The 21761-nt window shown below is 40.5% G+C and overlaps 1 protein-coding gene across 1 annotated transcript in view; it reads left to right on the top strand.

Moving 5' to 3' along the window:
- Nucleotides 1–20570, top strand: part of LOC134582608 (serine/threonine-protein kinase N2-like) — a 35382-nt gene extending 14812 nt beyond the window's left edge. The window contains exons 5-18 of the mRNA XM_063439274.1: nucleotides 324–451; nucleotides 1190–1349; nucleotides 7544–7621; nucleotides 7712–7821; nucleotides 8561–8704; nucleotides 9260–9335; nucleotides 9909–10905; nucleotides 11111–11242; nucleotides 13184–13369; nucleotides 14597–14659; nucleotides 15283–15359; nucleotides 17513–17655; nucleotides 19343–19423; nucleotides 20367–20570. Coding sequence (XP_063295344.1) covers nucleotides 324–451; nucleotides 1190–1349; nucleotides 7544–7621; nucleotides 7712–7821; nucleotides 8561–8704; nucleotides 9260–9335; nucleotides 9909–10905; nucleotides 11111–11242; nucleotides 13184–13369; nucleotides 14597–14659; nucleotides 15283–15359; nucleotides 17513–17655; nucleotides 19343–19423; nucleotides 20367–20570 — 2579 coding nt within the window. The remainder of the gene's footprint in view (nucleotides 1–323; nucleotides 452–1189; nucleotides 1350–7543; nucleotides 7622–7711; nucleotides 7822–8560; nucleotides 8705–9259; nucleotides 9336–9908; nucleotides 10906–11110; nucleotides 11243–13183; nucleotides 13370–14596; nucleotides 14660–15282; nucleotides 15360–17512; nucleotides 17656–19342; nucleotides 19424–20366) is intronic.
- The last annotated feature ends 1191 nt before the right edge of the window (nucleotides 20571–21761 follow it).

The following is a 21761-nucleotide window of genomic DNA, read 5'->3' as shown; positions in this document are numbered from 1 at the left end:
GGGGGCTCCCAGTCTGCGTTGAATACCGAGACAGACCAGAGGAGCGTTAACCCCGCGATTGCGGTGATCCAGGGTTAACTTTAATAAATGACAGAACTTTTCCATCAAGGTTCCTTTAGGCAATGACAAGCTTGATGGGAAATTTCTGTCTGTGGTCGGAAAGCGGTTAAAATGTTTTGTGTTTGAAACAGTGCACTGAGACATATAGAAATATGTAGAGAAACCTTATAGAAATTACCCGTTTAATACTGTGACACCTGAAACTACCATGTCGATTTCCTTTTTACCATTAATATAATAAAATTTAATAATTTGTGTCCTAGAAACACCTACAATAAGTCCATTGGAGAAACGCATTGAGGAGTTGAGCCACCGATTTGCGATCGAGCGTGCCGTGGCTGAAGGAGCCAAACATGCCATCCAGAAATTGGATGGAAAGCCGCTTGTTGAGGTCAGTTACAAAGTGTATTCTCTTAACCATTTCATCCCCAGAATGAATAATGGGCCTCCAATGTCTGTCAAGGGGTTGGAAGTTGCAGTTTATTGGCATTAGCCAAGTAGCCATGGTATAGTATTATGACTTATAAAGCGCCAACAGAATCTGCTTTATGAATAATTTATATTCTCTCTTCTGAGACCTTAATTGTTTGAAGTCTTTATTGGTCCATTTGTTCTGTATTTTATTCTGTCTCTATGGTGCTTTATTTACAATTCTCCCAATTGTTTAATTCCCATTTAGTTTTATTAAAAGCCAATAGCATAATATCAATCTATGGAAATCTATGCTAACTAGTTTTTTCTTTTCCATTCAGCATTTAAGTTAAATACGGGTTTTTTTCAATAAACTGATTTGTAGGAAATAAAAATCTGAATTACCAAACTGAAACAAACCTAGATAAGCTCTGACTAAAGCCGAGATGGAATTTCTCCAGATCACTATTTTTAGTTTAAATATTTGCAGTTCAGATTTCAGACTTTAGTGATTAATCCTGAGTTTTATACATTGAACATGATGTGGAATTATAACACCCTTTATAAATACAGTGAAAGTATGAGCCACACTTGTAGGACTTGTGTGTCTAACCTTGAACATCAGCTCATGTTAGACAGCAGCTTCCAGATATTTTTGCCAGCAGATAATGTCTGTCGTTCTGTTGATCCTTTATCTTTTTTTTTCACTTTTTAACAGGCACAATCAATACTACAGGCGTCAAATGAAAAGCTGGACCTCCTTAAATATTCCTTGCAGGAACGAGTGAAAGAACTTCCTGATGGCCACCATAGGAAGAGTATAACCACCGAGGAACTGTCCCTTGGTTCAGTCAAATCCAAGTCCATAGCACTAACCGGTAAGTTGTTTTGTCTCTGAAAGATCTGGGAATAAACGAAACAAGAATATTTAACATTGAAATATCCGAGCATGTTTCCATCTGTGTGAAGTCTGACTGGAGGAAACTCACAGTTAGTCTACTGATATTCCAGCAGGATTTATTCTATGTGACGTGTATGCAAGTTTAAATGTGACCGGTGACATTTTAAATGATAACAATATGTAACTCTTAGCATCATTCTTCCAAATGTACTGAGCTAGCTTTCTGCATAACTTTTTATTGAGTGAATTAATAGCATAAACTAAGTAAACAAGTTAAGCATTACACTTTGAGGAATATTTTACTAATGGGAAATTAGATAAATGACTTTACTTACTGTCTAAGACACAGTTTATAATCATCTGAATATGTGAAAATGACATGTTACTGAGAATTTGCACTTTTTTGGTATTCTCATGAATTCAGTTTTACTTTTTTTTTTTTTTATTATCTTAGAGTCCCACTAAGTGTAAAGGTTAATCCAGACGTGGACTCCTTGTTCACTTTGCATAGAGGGGTTCCAACTTGTATAGCGTGGACTTGTTGCATTTTGGTTCTGAATTACTCCTGTGAGTGTTTAGAAATATCTAATAATGCAAATAGTATACGTTTCCTCTCTAATGGCACCAGTGAGATAAACCTTGTCTGACTACCAAGCAGGGACTAACTGAAGTTACTGAGTTTTTATCTGTTTGTAAGTTCAGTTTTGGTTGATTTATATTCTGATAAAGATGTAAAAGCTGCCTAATCATTTCATATTCTGTGTGTGCTACTTTGACCAAACACAAAGTTTTCTTTAACATCAATGTGAAAGTGTAATAGCCATTGTTACAATATTTATTCTGATTGTTTGACAGGTACTCTGAAAGTGTGAGTAAAGGGCTGTCACGGTATTCTGGAGAATGTACCTGGCAGACTAAAGGACCCGTCAGATGTTCTCCCTGGCAGGAGTCCACGTCGAGGAAGATTCTTATTAATGAACCGGATCAGAAGAAACAACCGTGGCAGCAATCAGAACATCCAAGAGACTTTTGACTTTTCTAGTACAGTGATTTTTATCTTATTAATCCCGTTATGTGTACAGTGACGCTCAATAACAGTGCTCAATATCTGGGGTATCGAACCTTTCCCTGCTACAATTGTTAAACTACATATCCCACCATTTACTGACAGAATTTATAATCATAGTCCAGTAACATTTGACAAGGTCCAGTAACATGGTTAGACAAGGTCTGTATAGGAATCTTGGATCCTTTAACTCTGTAATGTTCCTGTTTGGGGAGAATGGAGGCGAAATACAAATATTATTATCTAATAGGATTCTCCGTCCTTCACAAAGACCCTGCCAATCAATCACAATACTGAAAGTGTTGTCAAGGAGATCAGTTTTACAAAACATATTTCCAGATATCCCTCCACAATTGCCTTTTTCCAACAAATTATTTTACAAATTCTGAATGAAGTGACTCTAAACTTTAAAAGTGAAGGAAACATTTACCAAAGATTCTTCAAGCTGGGAATCCTATCTGTCAACTTTATATCCTCCTCTAAACAAGTTACAAGTTGCCTTTTGAAACGTCCTCCTGGTCCATGGGGAGAATACTGGCTCACAACACCCCTTACATTATCGTCTTATCTAATCAGTAGACGAGATCTCGACTACTTTACTCATTGATGATTTCATTGTTTCTTTGGGATTGCGGCTTTACCATTCTGAGACTTGAACACAGCTCACAGCCTGACTTTCAATTTTATGCTCTGGACTTTCCTGATTATTTGTTAATGCACTGTTTTGGGTTAATTTTTTATCATCCATTTAATTGCCATTAAATATTATTATTACATGTATCTAACAATGACATTGTGATATATAACAGTACATTATTATGTAATCCTGTACATTCATAATAAATGCTAATAGTATTAAACAAATACAATAATACACAAACGTTACTGTATAGTAGAAAACATGGAATAGTGTGACAAAAAATATATAAATAAGATAGGCCCACCTCTCAGATCACCAGTAAAATCCTTGACATAATGTCATACCCAGGGGTGTATAACACAGGAGGGTCTATGTAGCAAACCTCATAGGAAACTGTAGCACTTCAATATATGTGGAGTATAAACTGCAAGAAAGCCTCCTTAATTCAGTGTGCCAAAACAAGGCTGCAGGGTGTTACCTCCTTAATCCAGTGTGCCAAAACAAGGCTGCAGCATGGTACCTCCTTAATCTAGTGTGCCAAAACAAGGCTGCAGGATGATACTTCCTTAATCTAGTGTGCCAAAACAAGGCTGCAGCATGGTACCTCCTTAATCCAGTGTGCCAAAACAAGGCTGCAAGATGGGACCTCCTTAATCTAGTGTGCCAAAACAAGGCTGCAAGATGGTACCTCCTTAATCCAGTGTGCCAAAACAAGGCTGCAGCATGGTACCTCCTTAATCCAGTGTGCCAAAACAAGGCTGCAAGATGGGACCTCCTTAATCTAGTGTGCCAAAACAAGGCTGCAAGATGGTACCTCCTTAATCCAGTGTGCCAAAACAAGGCTGCAGCATGGTACCTCCTTAATCCAGTGTGCCAAAACAAGGCTGCAGGATGGGACCTCCTTAATCTAGTGTGCCAAAACAAGGCTGCAAGATGGTACCTCCTTAATCCAGTGTGCCAAAACAAGGCTGCAGCATGGTACCTCCTTAATCCAGTGTGCCAAAACAAGGCTGCAAGATGGTACCTCCTTAATCCAGTGTGCCAAAACAAGGCTGCAGCATGGTACCTCCTTAATCCAGTGTGCCAAAACAAGGCTGCATGATGGTACCTCCTTAATCCAGTGTGCCAAAACAAGGCTGCAGGATGGGACCTCCTTAATCCAGTGTGCCAAAACAAGGCTGCAGGATGGTACCTCCTTAATCTAGTGTTCCAAAACAAGGCGGCAGGATGGTACCTCCTTAATCCAGTGTGCCAAAACAAGGCTGCAGGATGGGACCTCCTTAATCCAGTGTGCCAAAACAAGGCTGCAGGATGGGACCTCCTTAATCCAGTGTGCCAAAACAAGGCTGCAGGATGATACCTCCTTAATCCAGTGTGCCAAAACAAGGCTGCAGGATGGTACCTCCTTAATCCAGTGTGCCAAAACAAGGCTGCAGGATGTTACCGCCTTAATCCAGTGTGCCAAAACAAGGCTGCAGGATGGGACCTCCTTAATCCAGTGTGCCAAAACAAGGCTGCAGGATGGTACCTCCTTAATCTAGTGTTCCAAAACAAGGCTGCAGGATGGTACCTCCTTAATCCAGTGTGCCAAAACAAGGCTGCAGGATGGGACCTCCTTAATCCAGTGTGCCAAAACAAGGCTGCAGGATGATACCTCCTTAATCCAGTGTGCCAAAACAAGGCTGCAGGATGTTACCTCCTTAATCTAGTGTGCCAAAACAAGGCTGCAGGATGGTACCTCCTTAATCTAGTGTGCCAAAACAAGGCTGCAGGATGGTACCTCCTTAATCTAGTGTGCCAAAACAAGACTGCAGCATGGTACCTCCTTAATCCAGTGTGCCAAAACAAGGCTGCAGGATGTGACCTCCTTAATCCAGTGTGCCAAAACAAGGCTGCAGGATGGGACCTCCTTAATCCAGTGTGCCAAAACAAGGCTGCAGGATGGGACCTCCTTAATCCAGTGTGCCAAAACAAGGCTGCAGGATGGTACCTCCTTAATCCAGTGTGCCAAAACAAGGCTGCAGGATGTTACCGCCTTAATCCAGTGTGCCAAAACAAGGCTGCAGGATGGGACCTCCTTAATCTAGTGTTCCAAAACAAGGCTGCAGGATGGTACCTCCTTAATCTAGTGTGCCAAAACAAGGCTGCAGGATGGTACCTCCTTAATCTAGTGTGCCAAAACAAGACTGCAGCATGGTACCTCCTTAATCCAGTGTGCCAAAACAAGGCTGCAGGATGTGACCTCCTTAATCCAGTGTGCCAAAACAAGGCTGCAGGATGGTACCTCCTTAATCCAGTGTGCCAAAACAAGGCTGCAGGATGTTACCGCCTTAATCCAGTGTGCCAAAACAAGGCTGCAGGATGGGACCTCCTTAATCTAGTGTTCCAAAACAAGGCTGCAGGATGGTACCTCCTTAATCTAGTGTGCCAAAACAAGGCTGCAGGATGGTACCTCCTTAATCTAGTGTGCCAAAACAAGGCTGCAGGATGGTACCTCCTTAATCTAGTGTGCCAAAACAAGACTGCAGCATGGTACCTCCTTAATCCAGTGTGCCAAAACAAGGCTGCAGGATGTGACCTCCTTAATCCAGTGTGCCAAAACAAGGCTGCAGGATGGGACCTCCTTAATCCAGTGTGCCAAAACAAGGCTGCAGGATGATACCTCCTTAATCTAGTGTGCCATAACAAGGCTGCAGGGTGTTACCTCCTTAATCCAGTGTGCCAAAACAAGGCTGCAGGATGGTACCTCCTTAATCTAGTGTGCCAAAACAAGGCTGCAGGATGATACCTCCTTAATCTAGTGTGCCAAAACAAGGCTGCAGGATGATACCTCCTTAATCTAGTGTGCCATAACAAGGCTGCAGGGTGTTACCTCCTTAATCCAGTGTGCCAAAACAAGGCTGCAGGATGATACCTCCTTAATCTAGTGTGCCAAAACAAGGCTGCAGGGTGTTACCTCCTTAATCCAGTGTGCCAAAACAAGGCTGCAGGATGATACTTCCTTAATCTAGTGTGCCAAAACAAGGCTGCAGGGTGTTACCTCCTTAATCCAGTGTGCCAAAACAAGGCTGCAGGATGATACCTCCTTAATCTAGTGTGCCAAAACAAGGCTGCAGGGTGTTACCTCCTTAATCCAGTGTGCCAAAACAAGGCTGCAGGATGATACCTCCTTAATCCAGTGTGCCAAAACAAGGCTGCAGGATGGTACCTCCTTAATCCAGTGTGCCAAAACAAGGCTGCAGGATGGTACCTCCTTAATCCAGTGTGCCAAAACAAGGCTGCAGCATGGTACCTCCTTAATCCAGTGTGCCAAACCGAGGCTGCAGGATGGTACCTCCTTAATCCAGTGTGCCAAAACAAGGCTGCAGGATGGTACCTCCTTAATCCAGTGTGCCAAAACAAGGCTGCAGGATGGTACCTCCTTAATCTAGTGTGCCAAAACAAGGCTGCAGGATGGTACCTCCTTAATTCAGTGTGCCAAAACAAGGCTGCAGCATGGTACCTCCTTAATCCAGTGTGCCAAAACAAGGCTGCAGCATGGTACCTCCTTAATCCAGTGTGCCAAAACAAGGCTGCAGCATGGTACCTCCTTAATCCAGTGTGCCAAACCAAGACTGCAGCATGGGACCTCTTCCATTGTGCCAAACCGAGGCTGCAGTGGGAAACCTCCTAGTCCCACATTGTTGTCATGCTGTAGGTTTCCACGTGTTAGCGTAGTGAGACTATTCAGAATCAGGGAAATCCATTAGATATCTCAGTCTTGAGATTTACAAAAAAAATGGCGCTGCTCCAAAGTAAAAACCAAGTAGACCGTTTTAGTCAGCCAACAATCTGTACAGGTGTTGCAATGTATAGCAAAGTAGTTTTAAAAAGAAAAAGAAGCTTTTTACTGCTACTTTGCCGTACTATTATACATTGCAACACCTGTTCAGATCGTTTGATGGCCATTGTTCCATAATAAGACATTTTTAACATTACTCTATACAGCAGCTCACAAACTACATTTTAAGTTGGTAGACGGGCCTTATGCCCTACAATGGCCTTATTGATCGTAAACTCACTTACCTGATTCTATTGGATTGGTTACACAAATTATTTATTGAAGACACCTCTGTAAAACAATTCTTCCAAATCTGTGGCCAATATGTATTTACAATAAACATCGCTATCCAAATGAAAATCAAAACCACAATATCGATCTATATCCTGTTCAAAATTTGTAGCAGGTCAACACCAAACTACTCTACCCACATATAAACTTGGACTCACTCATCGTACAAACTCCATTCTTTACATTATTTGTTAGACAAAAAAGACCGACAGCAGGAACATCATTTTCAACATGTTTTTAGTGAATTGGTTCTAGTGTTATTTCACATATATCTCTTTGCTTATATTCAGACTGTATTACCTGGCTGACTATAAAGTTGTCTAGTTTTTTTATTTTCTTTTGCTTTTTTTACAGAATACAGGAGATTAGACTCCTTTGATGAAAGCAAACCTCTAGAGCTTTGTGTAAAGCTAATAGATGAACCTTTATATTGTCTGTGTATTGACCAAAGCTACGTAGAAATGTTCTTTAAATTAAAATACTCTTAGCCTTTTAAGTTTAGTTCCTGAAATTTCCTTACAGGTGAAGTCCGTACTCAGCTGAAGATCGATCATATTCCAGTGGGTTCAACAAGTTGGAAAACTGTTTCTAACCCATCCTGGAATAAGACATTTAAACTGGATTTAGATAAGGTACATATGGCATGCGTGTATTATTTTTTTTAGCTTGAATTCATTTTTGGCCCCAGGTAGAATTAATACGTTATAAATCTTCAAATCCTGTAAAGAGTTGTCTAATTGAACTCTTATTTCTAAACCTTTTAGGACCCTAATGTGTCAGACAGTTAAAATGTAGAGTTGTTTAACATTGGGTTAGTTTATCTTTCTCTCGATATTGTTAAAGGATTTTTTAAACAATCTGTGATATATTGCATATTTTAGAAAACATTTGCCACCTTGACTTTTTATAACTTTTTAGTTAAAGGCATTCTGTCAAGCATTAACTAACCACGTTGTTTAATTGCTTATTTTCCCCAATACACAAGCTTGCCATGTGGATAGAAAATGTATAGGTGCAAACTGATTTTATGTTTACATACCCACCACGTCTGGGTCTGCTTAATGCTCTGTACACCTGACCTGGAATGAACTGCGATTAATCTCTCAAAGTTAGCAAGTCCTGCTGTGTCAAGCACACACATGGAAGACTAGTAGTGTGGCTAGTAATAGGGCAAAGAATATAACACTTTAAACAAATTTATATCTATTCATTTACTAACCTCAATATATTGATGAAAAATAATTTTGTTTTTTTTTAATGTGAAAATGGTAAAATGTGGTTTAAATGTGTGGAAATGGTTCCTTACGAAAACATGATTGGCCAAAAACTTTTTTTGTTTAAATATCTATTGTTCATTTAATTTTTACATAGTCTCGGGAGCTAGAAATATCCTTATATTGGCATGATCAGAGATCACTGTGTGCCACAAAGACTCTGAAGTTGGAAGAATTCCTGTTGAACCCCAAACAGGAACTGTGTCTACAACTGGAACCACAGGGCACCCTTTTCATCAAGGTGAGAATCAATCTCTGGCCACGATAAATTTATAGTTATATTTTAATGTAATAATACAGAAAACAAAAGAATGATTACGTTACACAACTTTACAATTAAAAGATAGTGGATTTTCACACTTAGTGAATAAGTGTATAAATATAAATCAAACTGTACTGAAGTGTAAACTGAAATGCACAACTTAGGTAACAATAGGTGATTTGAAAGCATTCCTTAAGTCAGCAATAGTAGTAACTTGGATTTTTAGCTTAAAGGGACTCTGTTTTCAATTCATGCAATTTGCCATTTATTGAATAAACCTTTGTATATACGTCATATTACCTACATTACCACTTATAGCATCTTTAGCAATCTTTGACTTTTTTAGATAAAGGACACTATATTAAGTTATAGACTGTCTAAACAAAGGGCTTCACTTATTGTGATTAGCTGTAGAAGAACAGATTTGAAGCTGTTTACTTTTCCATTTGTGTGTCTGTTTTTATGTTGGTTTGGCAAAATAAGATATTATCATTTACTTCCTGCAGTTAACTCTTTCACCTTGTTTTGGAATAGGTGACGTTTTCCAGTCCTTTCACCCAGAAAAGGCCAAAGCTTCAAACAATTAAGAAATTAATCTCCTCAAAACAAGGTAAGTGTATGTTTAACATGCCTCGTATTAAATAGCAAACTGCCCATGGGCCTTTAAAGGCATCTATCAGGCAGAAATGATTATTGATTGGTTACTGACAAGCGGCGAACCCTTGTACCCCAGTACTAGCCCCCAGTGTGATAGAACACATCAAGCTTGTCAAGCAGTGTGAATGCACTCAGTAACCAGTGTGGGATTTCACATTTCATTATCTTACAGGTAGAGAAACTGATACGTATACATCCATTCTAACAACCATACTGCAGGATGTACATCTTATAACATATACAGTATACACAGATTAAATTACTTATACCTACCTGAAGATCATCATTTTCACTGGATGCCATTCCCATTAACGACATTGGTATTATTGGTTATTGTAATATTATAAACCATAACTCACAATTAATACATTCAAATAAAGTTCTAGGCTTGGAGATTGTGTTCCTTCTTTTTTTTCTTATGCTTTTTACTTTAGAGTTTTTGGATTATGATGTAAGCAATTAATCCATTATTGATCTCTGTGTATCATATACAATACTCAAGTTATGTTCTGTGCTACTTTTATAGAGGAGACCACCGAACCAGCTCCACTGGAGGATGCAGCTATTGATGCTCATTCGCTGCCAGAATCGGATACTGAGAGCGTGGATTCATCGGCGCCGGCTGTGGATACTGAAACGGAAAAGACCATCCAGCCAGCTCCAGAAGAAGATGTTGTTACTGACAATCCTATATTGCCAGTAGCCACTGAGAGCATGCGCCCATTAACACCTGATGCTGATACCATTACAGAAGAGACCTTCCAACCACCTCCAGTGGAAGCTACAACTATTGACAATGTACCAGTAGTGGACACTGAGAATGTGGATTCAACACTACCAGCTATCAACACCATTAGTGAAGAAACTATCCAACCACCTCCAGTGGAAGCTAGAATTTTTGACAATGCTCCACTGCCAGTAGCAGTAGAGGACTCTGTGAGCATGGAACCATTACCACCAGCTATTGTAAGCTTGCTAGAAATGACAATCCAACCAGCTCTAGAAGTTGATTTAGTTACTGACCCTACTCCATTGCCAGTAAAGGACACGGACAGCGTGGAGCCATCGGTGCCAGCTGTTGATGAAATTACAGAAAAGACAATTCAACCAGCTCCAGAGGAGGATGCAGCTATTAATCCTCAATCACTACCAGTAGAGGACTCTGAGAGCATGAAGCCATTGCTGCCAGCTGACGATGAAGATACAGAAAAGACAATCCAACCACCTCCAGAGGAGGATGCAGCTATTAATCCTCAATCACTACCAGTAGAGGACTCTGAGAGCATGAAGCCATTGCTGCCAGCTGACGATGAAGATACAGAAAAGATAATCCAACCAGCTCCAGAGCAGGCTGTAGTAATTGACACGCCTCAAGTGTCAGCAGTGGACAATAAGAAAGTGGAATCATCACCACCTGGTGCTGCTACTGATATGGAAAAAGCATCCAAACATCAACAGAGAAAGATGCAGTTATTGATATTGATAACATTGCAGAAGAAACCACTGGACCACCAAAGGGTTTAGTTCGTGACGCTGTTCCATTGGCAGAAGCAGATGTGGAAAATCCATCATCATCAGCTGGGTATTGAGATATTCATCTTTCTCATCAATGCTGTTAACGTATACTGTGTGTTATAGGAGAATTTTGTTTTGGGTCTTTGTTTTTTCATGGGGGAGGGGACTGTATGTAATTTTAAATATATTTAAAACGTGTTCTTTTCTTTGCAGTATTCAGCAAGGAGCTCGGCTGAGCATTCAGGATTTTGATTGTCTCTGTGTGCTGGGAAGAGGAGCATTTGGAAAGGTGGGTTATGGTGTGAATTCCACTTTCAATATAAAAGGTGTCAAGATAAATGCTAGGTAACAATATATATATATATATATATATGTGTATTTTGCATTTCAGGTTCTGCTTGTTGAGTACAAGCGTACAAAGAGCAAATTTGCTTTAAAAGCCCCAAAAAAACAAGACATAACTGGAACTAAAAGAGTCCCAAGGTCAGTAAATGGAGGGTACTTATCATCCTAATTTTTTGATTATTTTTTTGGATGGTGATACTATTTGTCAGTTTTTATTTGTGTGCAAGAGTTGCCTTTAAAAAAGTGATTAATTGGGGGCAAGGCCTATGCCTCATGGTAGCTGGTTGCCATTTAAAATAAGAAAAACTACCACAACAAGAGGACTTAGTCTTAAAGTAGAGCGACAAAAGTTTAAAAATAAAATCAGAAAGTATTATTTCGTTGAGAGAGTAGTGGATGCATGGAATAGCCTTCCAACTGAGGTGGTAAAGGTTAACACAGTGAAGGAGTTTAAGCATACATGGGATAGGCATAATCCTATCCTAGCCATACGATAAGGCCAGGGACTAATACAAGTATTTAGAAAATTGGGCTGACTAGATGGGCCGAATGGTTCTTATTGGTCACATTCCATGTTTCTATTTGCATCTTGACAGTGCTCCTCACAATACTCCTATTTTAAGCCTATTCTTGAGGCAATCTGCATTCACAATCAACACATTCGGTGCCCTACCAGCTGCTAACACTGAATGGTACGGTCCGGTTTTTAGAGGTGCCGATGCCTTTATCTCCGGCGAAGCCGATGAGGCTTAGTGAAGGCACCAGGCAGGAGAGGCGGCCAGTCTTCTGACCTGTGAAGCACAACTCTCTTGCAAAGACCTACTGTGTCCCCCCTGGGCGGGTGGGGGTTATCCCGGTCCCCACTGCGCTACCTGTCACCTGTCTGGAATCGTACAGCAGTGTATTGGAACGCAACTCTGAATGCAGGATGGTGGAGGTACTCTCCCATCAGGGGCATGCTGTAAATATGACAGAGTAGCCCTGGAGTGACCCCGTTGAGCACTCTATGATAATATTGGAAGCTATCTTTAACGACTTCTGGCCTAAGCTAACAGCCCGAGAAAAACTGTCCCGGCTGAATTCCCGATCTCGAGATCAGAGGCGACAGACGCGAGATGGTGACAGGACCCTGTGGGCATTACTCAACCGCAAGCAACTGCTCCTCGTTTCCACGATACTCCTGGGCTGAAGGTCAATAAGGGCTTACTCACCTTGCATCAACCACACCAGCAATCAGCGATAAACCATACCACTCTTCTGCTGTCCCTTAGATGGGAAGGACTTCAACTTTGTCATTTCTCAAGCCCGTGGATCAGGGATCCAGGCCTACACAAAGGCCTGGGGCTATGGAGTTGCCTTGCCTCACCGTTCTATTACAGCTATTCTTCGTATCCAGAGACTGGGAATTGGCTAAACATGGGACTCACTACAGCATATAGCCATTACACCTCCTGTATGAGCTTTGCTGGGATTCCTGAAGGACTCCAACTCCCATTCTGCCTTCAGCTGTTCAGTCAAAAAATGTTATCATTGACTTTACTTTAGTCTTACATTTTTTTTGTATTTTTTTTTTCGTATAATTTATGTTGCGTGGATGAGACACTCTGGTAGAGCTTTTAGATGCAGTAGTACTCCTCTGGGTAATGGCTTAGCATGTGATTTGGCATTCTTACCCTATGTTACTTCATCAGTTGTCACCGTGTCTGGAAAAGCTACTCGTTAGCAAGCCTCTATCTTAATATATACCCAGACATGACTCTAGCTTGTTATTACTATATTCTAAAAATGTGCGTTTACTCTACATGCCATGCTGAAGCTTTATACAATTTCTTATTGCTAGGCTTGTAAATGTTGTCGTGGCACTACAAGTATGAATGTTGTTATTTGCACAGCAAAAAAAAAAAAAGTGATTAGTTGAATTATTCCATTTTTATTTCCAAGGCTTATATGTGAAAAGGAAATCCTACAGACTGTGAGCGAAGTACAGCATCCTTTCCTTGTTAACATGTTGGTAAGTTTCCAGACTCAGGGTCATTTTTGTTTTTTAATGGAGTATGCCGCTGGTGGGGACTTAATGACCGATATTAGGAACAACAACTTTCAGCCATTTTCCACAACCAGAGCTGTGTAAGTAACAATAGTTTTTGGATTATGGAAACGGATTGTCGCAGTTTGGTTGGTAAAGGGTGCTGACTGCAGCAGCAATCACTGTAAGTAGGAAATTAATACCCATATAAATACAAAGCAATGAGGAAAGATAACAAGTATGTTAGCTACACGAAAACAAGTGGGTAACACAAATGCAAAACAAGAGAAAAGGGAAATTTAATATGAGGAAACTGGAGGCCTCTGGGTCTCTGACCTTCTGGACACAGGATCTCCAGGAGCAGGACACAGGGAGCAACTCCAGAACAAATCCAATGAATTGACACAGAAAGGGCTGGGCTACACTAAAGAGGGAGAACATCATCCTAAGGAAAGGCCTGCTGGGGACAGTCAGATCTCTTCAGTCTGAGGACAGCAGCCTGCAACAGCACCACAGAAAGGTGTTGGCAGTATGAGGTACTGCACCAAACTGCAGAGATCAGAAAACCAGCCAATATTCATGGACTCGTGACACCAAGCTAGACATCCTAACCAAATGTAATAAAGGGACACTATAGTCACCAGAACAACTGCAGATTATTGTATCTGTTCTGGTGAGTAGAATCATTCCCTTCAGGCTTTTTGCAGTAAACACGGTCTTTTCATGGAAAATGCAGTGTTTACATTACAGCCTAGTGATAACTTCACTGGCCACTCCTAAGATGGCAGCTGGAAGTGCTTCATGGGAAAGTGCTGTACAGTGTACAGTGCCTCTGCATGGAGACAATGAACTTTCCTCATAGAGATGCATTGATTCAATGCATCTCTATGAAGAGATGCTGATTGACCAGGGCTGTGATTGGCTTGTGCTGGCCCTGATCTGCCTCTTTGACAGTCTCAGCCAATCCTATGGGAAAACTATGTCAGCCAAGCAGGCAGATCAGGGTCAGAGGCAGCTGCAGACTTGAATACAAGTATGATGTTACTCTATTTAGAGAGACCATGGGGCTAGATGGTGGATTTAACACTATAGGGTCAGGAATACAGGGTTGTGTTCCTGACCCTATAGTGTTCCTTTAAGGTGGACTAGAAATTTGAAAACAAAATCAAAAACAGATTAAGCTGACTGTTAATACAGAAGATACAAGACATTGCAGGAAATATATCTGAGCACAGATTGACACATGATTGGTGGAATCAAAATTTTCAATGGTACAAAAACTTCATTTCCTTCCCTAAAATGAAACTAACTTATTCTCTTTTCTACAGGTTTTATGCGGCGTGTTGTGTGCTCGGCCTGGATTTCTTGCATCAAAACGATATTGTTCACAGGTAAGTGTACAGGAAAAAATAAAGTTGAACATACATAGTGAACAAAGAGCTGTGTGTTGCAGGCGCTTAGGTAGTGATTATGGTAAATTGCAAAACGCTACAACACTCTGGTGGGAGTCCCTTTCACCCACCACAAATTTGTATAGTAAAATAGAAAGGGAAAAACGCTAACAGCAGTTCACCTTAGGAGTGGATCATTCAATAAATTTGTTATACACCTACCCTTAGAAGGGTGACTTGATGCTGTCTTAACAAAATTGCGTGTAGTACGTCCAATTCAGGTAAAAGATTTTATATCTTCTGTATTTATGTGTATATGTACCTGAATTGGACACAATTTTGTAAAGACAGCATCAAGTCACCCTTCTAAGGGTAGGTGTATAACAAATGTATACATACATAGTGTCCCCATAAATATTATCTGTGTTATTTTAATGTATTGTGATCAAAATGCTGTGTCTGTGGTTTGATTGATTAGTTATGTTATTATGTTAACTGTTTGTCTTATAATAGTTAAGTCTTTAAATCTAATCTTTAAAAAGGCTAAAAAAAAAACATGTAATTCAAGTGCCTCTAGTGATATTGAAAAAAATAAAAACTATTTTTCTGTATTTTAAATCCAGAGATCTCAAATTGGAAAACATTGTAATTGACATAGATGGATTTGCCAAAATTACAGACTTTGGTCTTAGTAAACAAGGTAAAAATTAGTTTATATTAAACAAAAGTCATTTCTCACAAAGTTGCAGAATTTTACTTTACCTTCAGATAACATCCAACTGCAAACCGAATTAAAAGTATGTATGAAACACAAACCGTTACTCACTAAAGTCCGATTGGCTTCGTACTTAATGGGGCAAACCCATCTGACTGAAATTTGTCAGAAATGCAGCGAAATTTTCCAAAATTCTTTCCCCTAGGCATTTATAGAAACCAGAATGAAAATAGTTAAAGCCTTGGCAACTGCAAGGGTTAATTATGTTGCAGTTGGTCAAAATATATAAATAAAAACCCTGTGGGGACCATTAAGATCCCCATATGACTATAAGGAAGTTTAAAACATCCCCCTTCCCTTAACTGCCATAGGGACTGTTTAAAACTAGTGACTGGGCAGCCAATGTCCATAGTAAATAATTGGGAGCACATAGTCCCTTGTATCCCCACCTGTAGGCATTTGGTGGGGGGCTAAAAATCAATAATGCAGGTCGACAGTTGGTGGAAGGCTACTCATTTTATACTGGGAGAACCTAATGTCCCCACCACATTCATTAGTGCTGGGTAGGGGCTCTAAATATTTAAAGGAGCGCTAAAGGATCAGGAACACAAACATGTATTCCTGACCCTATAGTGTTAAAACCACCATCTAGCCCCCCTGGGCCCCTCATGCCTCCCTAAATATAGCACAATCTTACTTGTATTCAAGCCTGAAGCTGTAGCTGTGCATATGCTGTTTGTCTCAGACTAGCAAGCTGCCTGCTGGCATCATCAGAAGTTGTTGCCAGAGCCAATCACAATGCTTCACAATAGGATTGGTTGAGACTGTCAAGGAGGCAGATCTGGGGCAGAGCCAGCACAATTCAAACACAGCCCTGGCCAATCAGCATCTCCTCATTGAGATTAATTGAACCCATGCATTTCTATGAGGAAAGCTTAGTGTCTGCATGTAGAGGGAGAAGACACTGAATGTTTGGATGCATTTTAGGCAGCCATGACCTAGAAATGATCTCTAACAGCTATCGGAGGAGAGGTCAGTGAAGTTATCATTAGTCTGTAATGCAAACACTGCATTTTCTCTGAAAAGACAGTATTTACAGCAAAAAGCCTTAAGGTATTGATTCTATTCACCAGAACAAATTCAATAAGCTGTAGTTGTTCTGGTGACTATAGTGTCCCTTTAAACAATGGGGGTTGAACATGCCATTGTCCAACCCTCCCCCAAAATTGATTGTCACTATTGGGTCCCCAATCCCCTCTTTTACAATGAATTACACCTACCAACCCCTTTCATTATAATAAAATTGGGAGGGAGGCATTAAAACTAATATCTTTGAAAGAAAATAAATTATACTTCTCTTCTGAAGTCTTTTTTTCTTGTAAATCTTATCTTCAGCCCCAAAAAGGCTACTTTAGTATCCATCATCCTGCAATGTAACACTTACAAATCCCAATTGCAAAAACCTGCCCACAAAATTATAAACCTGACACAACTTAAATAAATCTTTCTTTGTCCTGCGAGGGCTAGTGCAATATGAAGCTTTAAAGTGGGAATTGCCTTTATAAAGGCTTTCCCACACATTGAATTCTCATTAGAGCACTCTGATTGGTTGGCTTGTCAGCCACAGATTCGTAAACACCATGTAAAACTTTATACAAAATTACAGAGAGAATCTGCAGCTGCAATGCACCAACTCCTTGCAGCAATATTCTAATATCACTTATAACATATACTGTATATCAGCAACATCTATCTGTATCATACAATAGAAACAGAGTGTTGGGAAAAGTGAAAATCTGGTGCTGCTATCACCTATGTGCACCACTCAACACATATACAAGTGAAACAAAGTGAAATATAAAATGGTGAGAGCACTCTAAAATATTTAAAATTACCAATACTTCATAGGGCTTATTCCTGTCTACTGGGAATCTGATGTTGTACCATCTGATGTTGTCTTAGTCTTTTGTTATAAGTTAAAGTCTCAGATCTGTCTTGTAGCGTTGGCCGGCAGCACAGGGCTCACCGCGGTACTGGAACTTGAATTTCAGGTTCCGGTTTCCAGCGGGACTGAAAGGAAGTGTCAACATCTATCAGTATATTTACCGATGCACATTTATCTTTTCTCTTTTTCTGAGGGATGGGATATGGAGAACAAGACAGAACATATTGTGGCACCCTGCATTACATGGCACCGGAAATGGTTTGCGGTAAACCATACACAACATCTATTGACTGGTGGAGTCTCGGTGCAGTTATTTATATAATGCTGTGTGGAATGGTAAGAATAGCTAATTTTTACCAGTTTGTAGGATTCCTCGTTTATAAACCAAAAATACCTTGTGTGATGTCAAACAGTCCATTGATAATAGTGATAGCATTTCAAACTGTAGACTGGTAGGGGTTAAAGGGAAACCTGAGCACCATAACTACTACAGCTCATTATACTGTGTATCTAAATATCAGAACCCAATAACTCCCTCTTCACTTTATCCAAACTTATTTTAACCCTATAGAAAAAAAAAAAAAAAAACAGATGTATGGTACAAACAGGCGCTGTGTAGATGTAACGATAAGTGCTGCTAATCTCCACAGTGAAAACAATCAGTAAATTTTACAAATATATTCAGACATAAAAACTAAACTAAGTGGACAACGCACTTGTGTGATATCAATCTATGAAATAAACATTTAGCACAATAGTGAGCACTAGTGGTGTGTAAGGGTAAAAAATTAAGGAATATACCATGTATATGATATCCCAAATGTCTCTGTAAGGGGAAATACTCCAAATAGTGTAATACAGTTTGAACATAAAATAAATATAAAAAATAATGTTATTGTTGCATTACACTTAATGAGCCTATGTGCAACTGGCTCAGGTAATTCAACATATGTGGGATGGAAATATCCCTGGAGTCAACTGTCTTGCAGGTTCACCTGGTGTCTGGACGATCGTTGGGTGACTTTCTCAGCAAACACTCTTGCTTGTGCTCTTGCCCTGCTTCCCCGCTCTCCCTGACAGGGCTTGTACGAACACTGGCTCCAGTGCTTTGTTGACCTTCCTCCCCTCTCTGTGTCCCCCGACATGCCCATGTCCTTATTTATTTATCCGCACACACCACTAGAATGTTAACTATTGTGGTGAATGTTTTTTTTCTAGATTCATATCACACAAGTGTGCTGTCCACTTTGTTTAATTTTAACCCTATAATACTCTCTCAGTTTATTTATATTATATTTATTGGTTCTGCTTTGGCAAACCATTTACATTAGACATTACCCACCGTAGATCCCATGCCAACCCTGCACTTTTTCTAACTGTAGTTTTTCTATTAGTATCCCTTCTCAGGTAACAGAAGAGAGGTGAGGTATAATATTGTCTATTCAACGCCGCACTATCCGAGGTTCCTGACTGCAGAAGCACGATCAATATTAAGAAGTGTAAGTTGCCAACACATAGTGCTTTCTAATTTAGATAGATTGAGTTAGCTCGTTCTTGGACCCTCCAGGATTAAAGTTCCTGCTTCTAAGCAGTACTACTCTTATGGCTTATCATGCTATAATGATTCCATTGTGTGTGAATGTGGGCTCGGGCAGTTTGATTTGTAAGGCTCTGGAAACACAGCTGGTCCTGTGTGAATATTCGGTGTGTTAGATTGTAACAGAGAACAACAAGCAGTCACAAACACATGGATCTAGTTACAGAATAAAACCGGTTAGAATTCCATGTGGTGAATGAAATAATAAGCATGACTAATACCATCGATCAGGGCAGAGCTATGTCCGGGCACCAGAACACGATGCCATGGCGATATGGTGCCTTCTGTTCATTGAGCTCTGTACTAACGTATACAGCCTGAGCTCATAAAAGAAGATTTTACAGAACCTGCAAGAAAATGCCTTTAATTCTCAGTTTTTTTTCAGTTAAAATAACATTTTCCATTTTTCTAAATTTTCTTTTACAGCTTTTGCATAAAGATCCCAAAGTCCGTCTAGGAGCCAGCGAGAATGATGCCTGGGATCTGAAGAGCCACCCTTTTTTTAAAGTATGTCAAATAGAAAGACACATTCTAGCAGCTAAATAAATATTAGGTTTTAGTTGAGATTTTTAACCAAATATACAATATTTCTGGAGTTCATGTACCGTATTTAACGGCGTATAACACGCACTTTTTCTCCCTGAAAATAGGGGGAAAATCGTGGGTGCGTGTTATACGCCGATATCCCATAATTACTTACCTGTCTTGAAGCGTGGGCCGGTGTTCAGCGCGCACCGCGGTACTGGAACTTCAATTTCAGGTTCCGGATTCCGGCGGGACTGAAAGGAAGTGTGCACATTGTGTGCACACTTCCTTTCAGTCCCGCCGGAAACCGGTACCTGAAATTGAAGTTCCAGTACCGCGGTGTACGCTGTGAAGCCGGCCCACGCTTCAAGACAGGTAAGTAAATATGGGACAAGAGGGAAAGTGCACTAGGGGATACTATGCGAGGGGGGGGGGGGAGAATACTATGGGGGGGGGAGAATAATATGGAAAGGGGGGGGGACACTATGGGATGAGGGGGGGAAGAATACTATGGAAAGGGGAGGGAACACTATGGGATGAGGGGGGGAACACTATGGGAGGGGGTGGAGAATACTATGGGAGGGGGGGAGAATACTATGGGATGAGGGGGGAACACTATGGGAGGGGGGGGGGAATACTATGGGAGGGGGGGGAGAATACTATGGGAGGGGGGGAGCACTATGGGATGAAGGGGGGGAAATTTCCTGGAATTTCCTTCTGTGTTATACGCCGATAAATACGGTATTTTATATTTAATCATTCAGGGATCATAGGAAAATTATACCCAGCATCTCCTTGTCCCTATGGAAAAGCCACCCCTATTTTCATATCTATTATTCTATATTCTTAGTTTACTGATTGTATAAGAGTACACACTACTTATCTTCCTCATCCTTTTCCCTTAAACTTTTTGAATTTTTAACAGCAAATAGACTGGTTCGCATTATTGTTTAAGAGTGTCAGGCCGCCATGCGTACCATCCATCGAGGGACCAGACGACGTCCGCTACTTTAATAGAATGTACACATCATGCGCCCCCATTCTGACACCGCCAGGCGAGTCTGAGTCACTATCTGATGTAGAGCTGGAGCTATTCAAAGATTTTGACTGGGTTTCCGATAGGATTTAAAGCTGGAGATAGACATGGATGGACTTCGCTGGAATCATCATATTAGCATTGTTATTTATTCCAATAAAAGTATTATTATTTCCAATTGATTCAGTATCTAATTGTGGATAATGTGCATAATAGATGGCATGAAGATCAATTGATTAATAGAAATAAAGATAGAGGAAAAGTAAGAAAGAAAATAGAAAAAAGTCAGCAAATGTTAAAAGGGAACATGCCTTCCTGGAAAGGGTGTTTGTATGAGTCTCATACATTGCGAACAGTAATCAAAAATTGGATCAATTTCACTATACACTAATCAGCCACAACAATTAAACCACTGACTGGTGAAGTGAATAACATTGATTATATCATTAAAATGGCACCTTGTCAAGGGGTGGAAATTATTGGGCAGCAAGTGAACCGTCCGTTCTTGAATTGACTTGTTCCCCTCTCCATTCGGTTATCCATCTCCCCCCACCCCCTGTTTCCTGAATAATGACGAGAGTCTCTCTTTTTTACCCCCCGACCATCCCCTGGCTTGTTAACTTCAAAGAACTAATTAGCTCAAGTGCTTTCCCTTGGTGGCTGCGATTTGTTTAACTGAACACACGTGCTCTAGTGAATGGCCATTTTGTCTCCCTAACGCAGGCAGTGGTACATGGTTGTCGAGCGTCTGAAACCCCTTTTCGGAGACGCGTCCCCACACACTTTGTGTGTCTTTTTCCCCTTTCCCAGCCCTCTGTGCACCTCTAACCCCCTCCAAACCCTCTGTGTGCCCTTTGGTTTGTGGTTTTCTCCTCCAGATTTTGGGTTACTACCTGTAGGATTTTGTACCTTATAACTACACATCGGCTATATATTTTTCAGCATGTCATAGTTCCATTAGAGTGTAGTCGGGAGTCATATCCTTCAGGGTGTCTGGGTAACTTGGGGGTAAACGTGCATGCTGTGTGCACGATCCAGATTGAATTACACTTTTCATGCTTCCATTCACTGTATAATATTGAGCTCTCCTCTATAACACTACTATCGATATAGTGTTGCCACTGAGGCACAAGAGGTTAACACTAGTTGCAACATTTTGTGGTTCTCTGTGGATACAGGTAGACTTATATTAACTACCTCCTGTGTAGAGACAAATTTGCTCCTACTTTAAGACTTTTAGTGGACATGCCACTCTACTAATACCCTAGCAACTAATAAATGATT

This window comes from Pelobates fuscus, chromosome 13, assembly GCF_036172605.1.
Source record: "Pelobates fuscus isolate aPelFus1 chromosome 13, aPelFus1.pri, whole genome shotgun sequence".
Lineage (NCBI taxonomy): Eukaryota > Metazoa > Chordata > Amphibia > Anura > Pelobatidae > Pelobates > Pelobates fuscus.
This window is presented reverse-complemented; position numbering and strand designations above follow the sequence as displayed.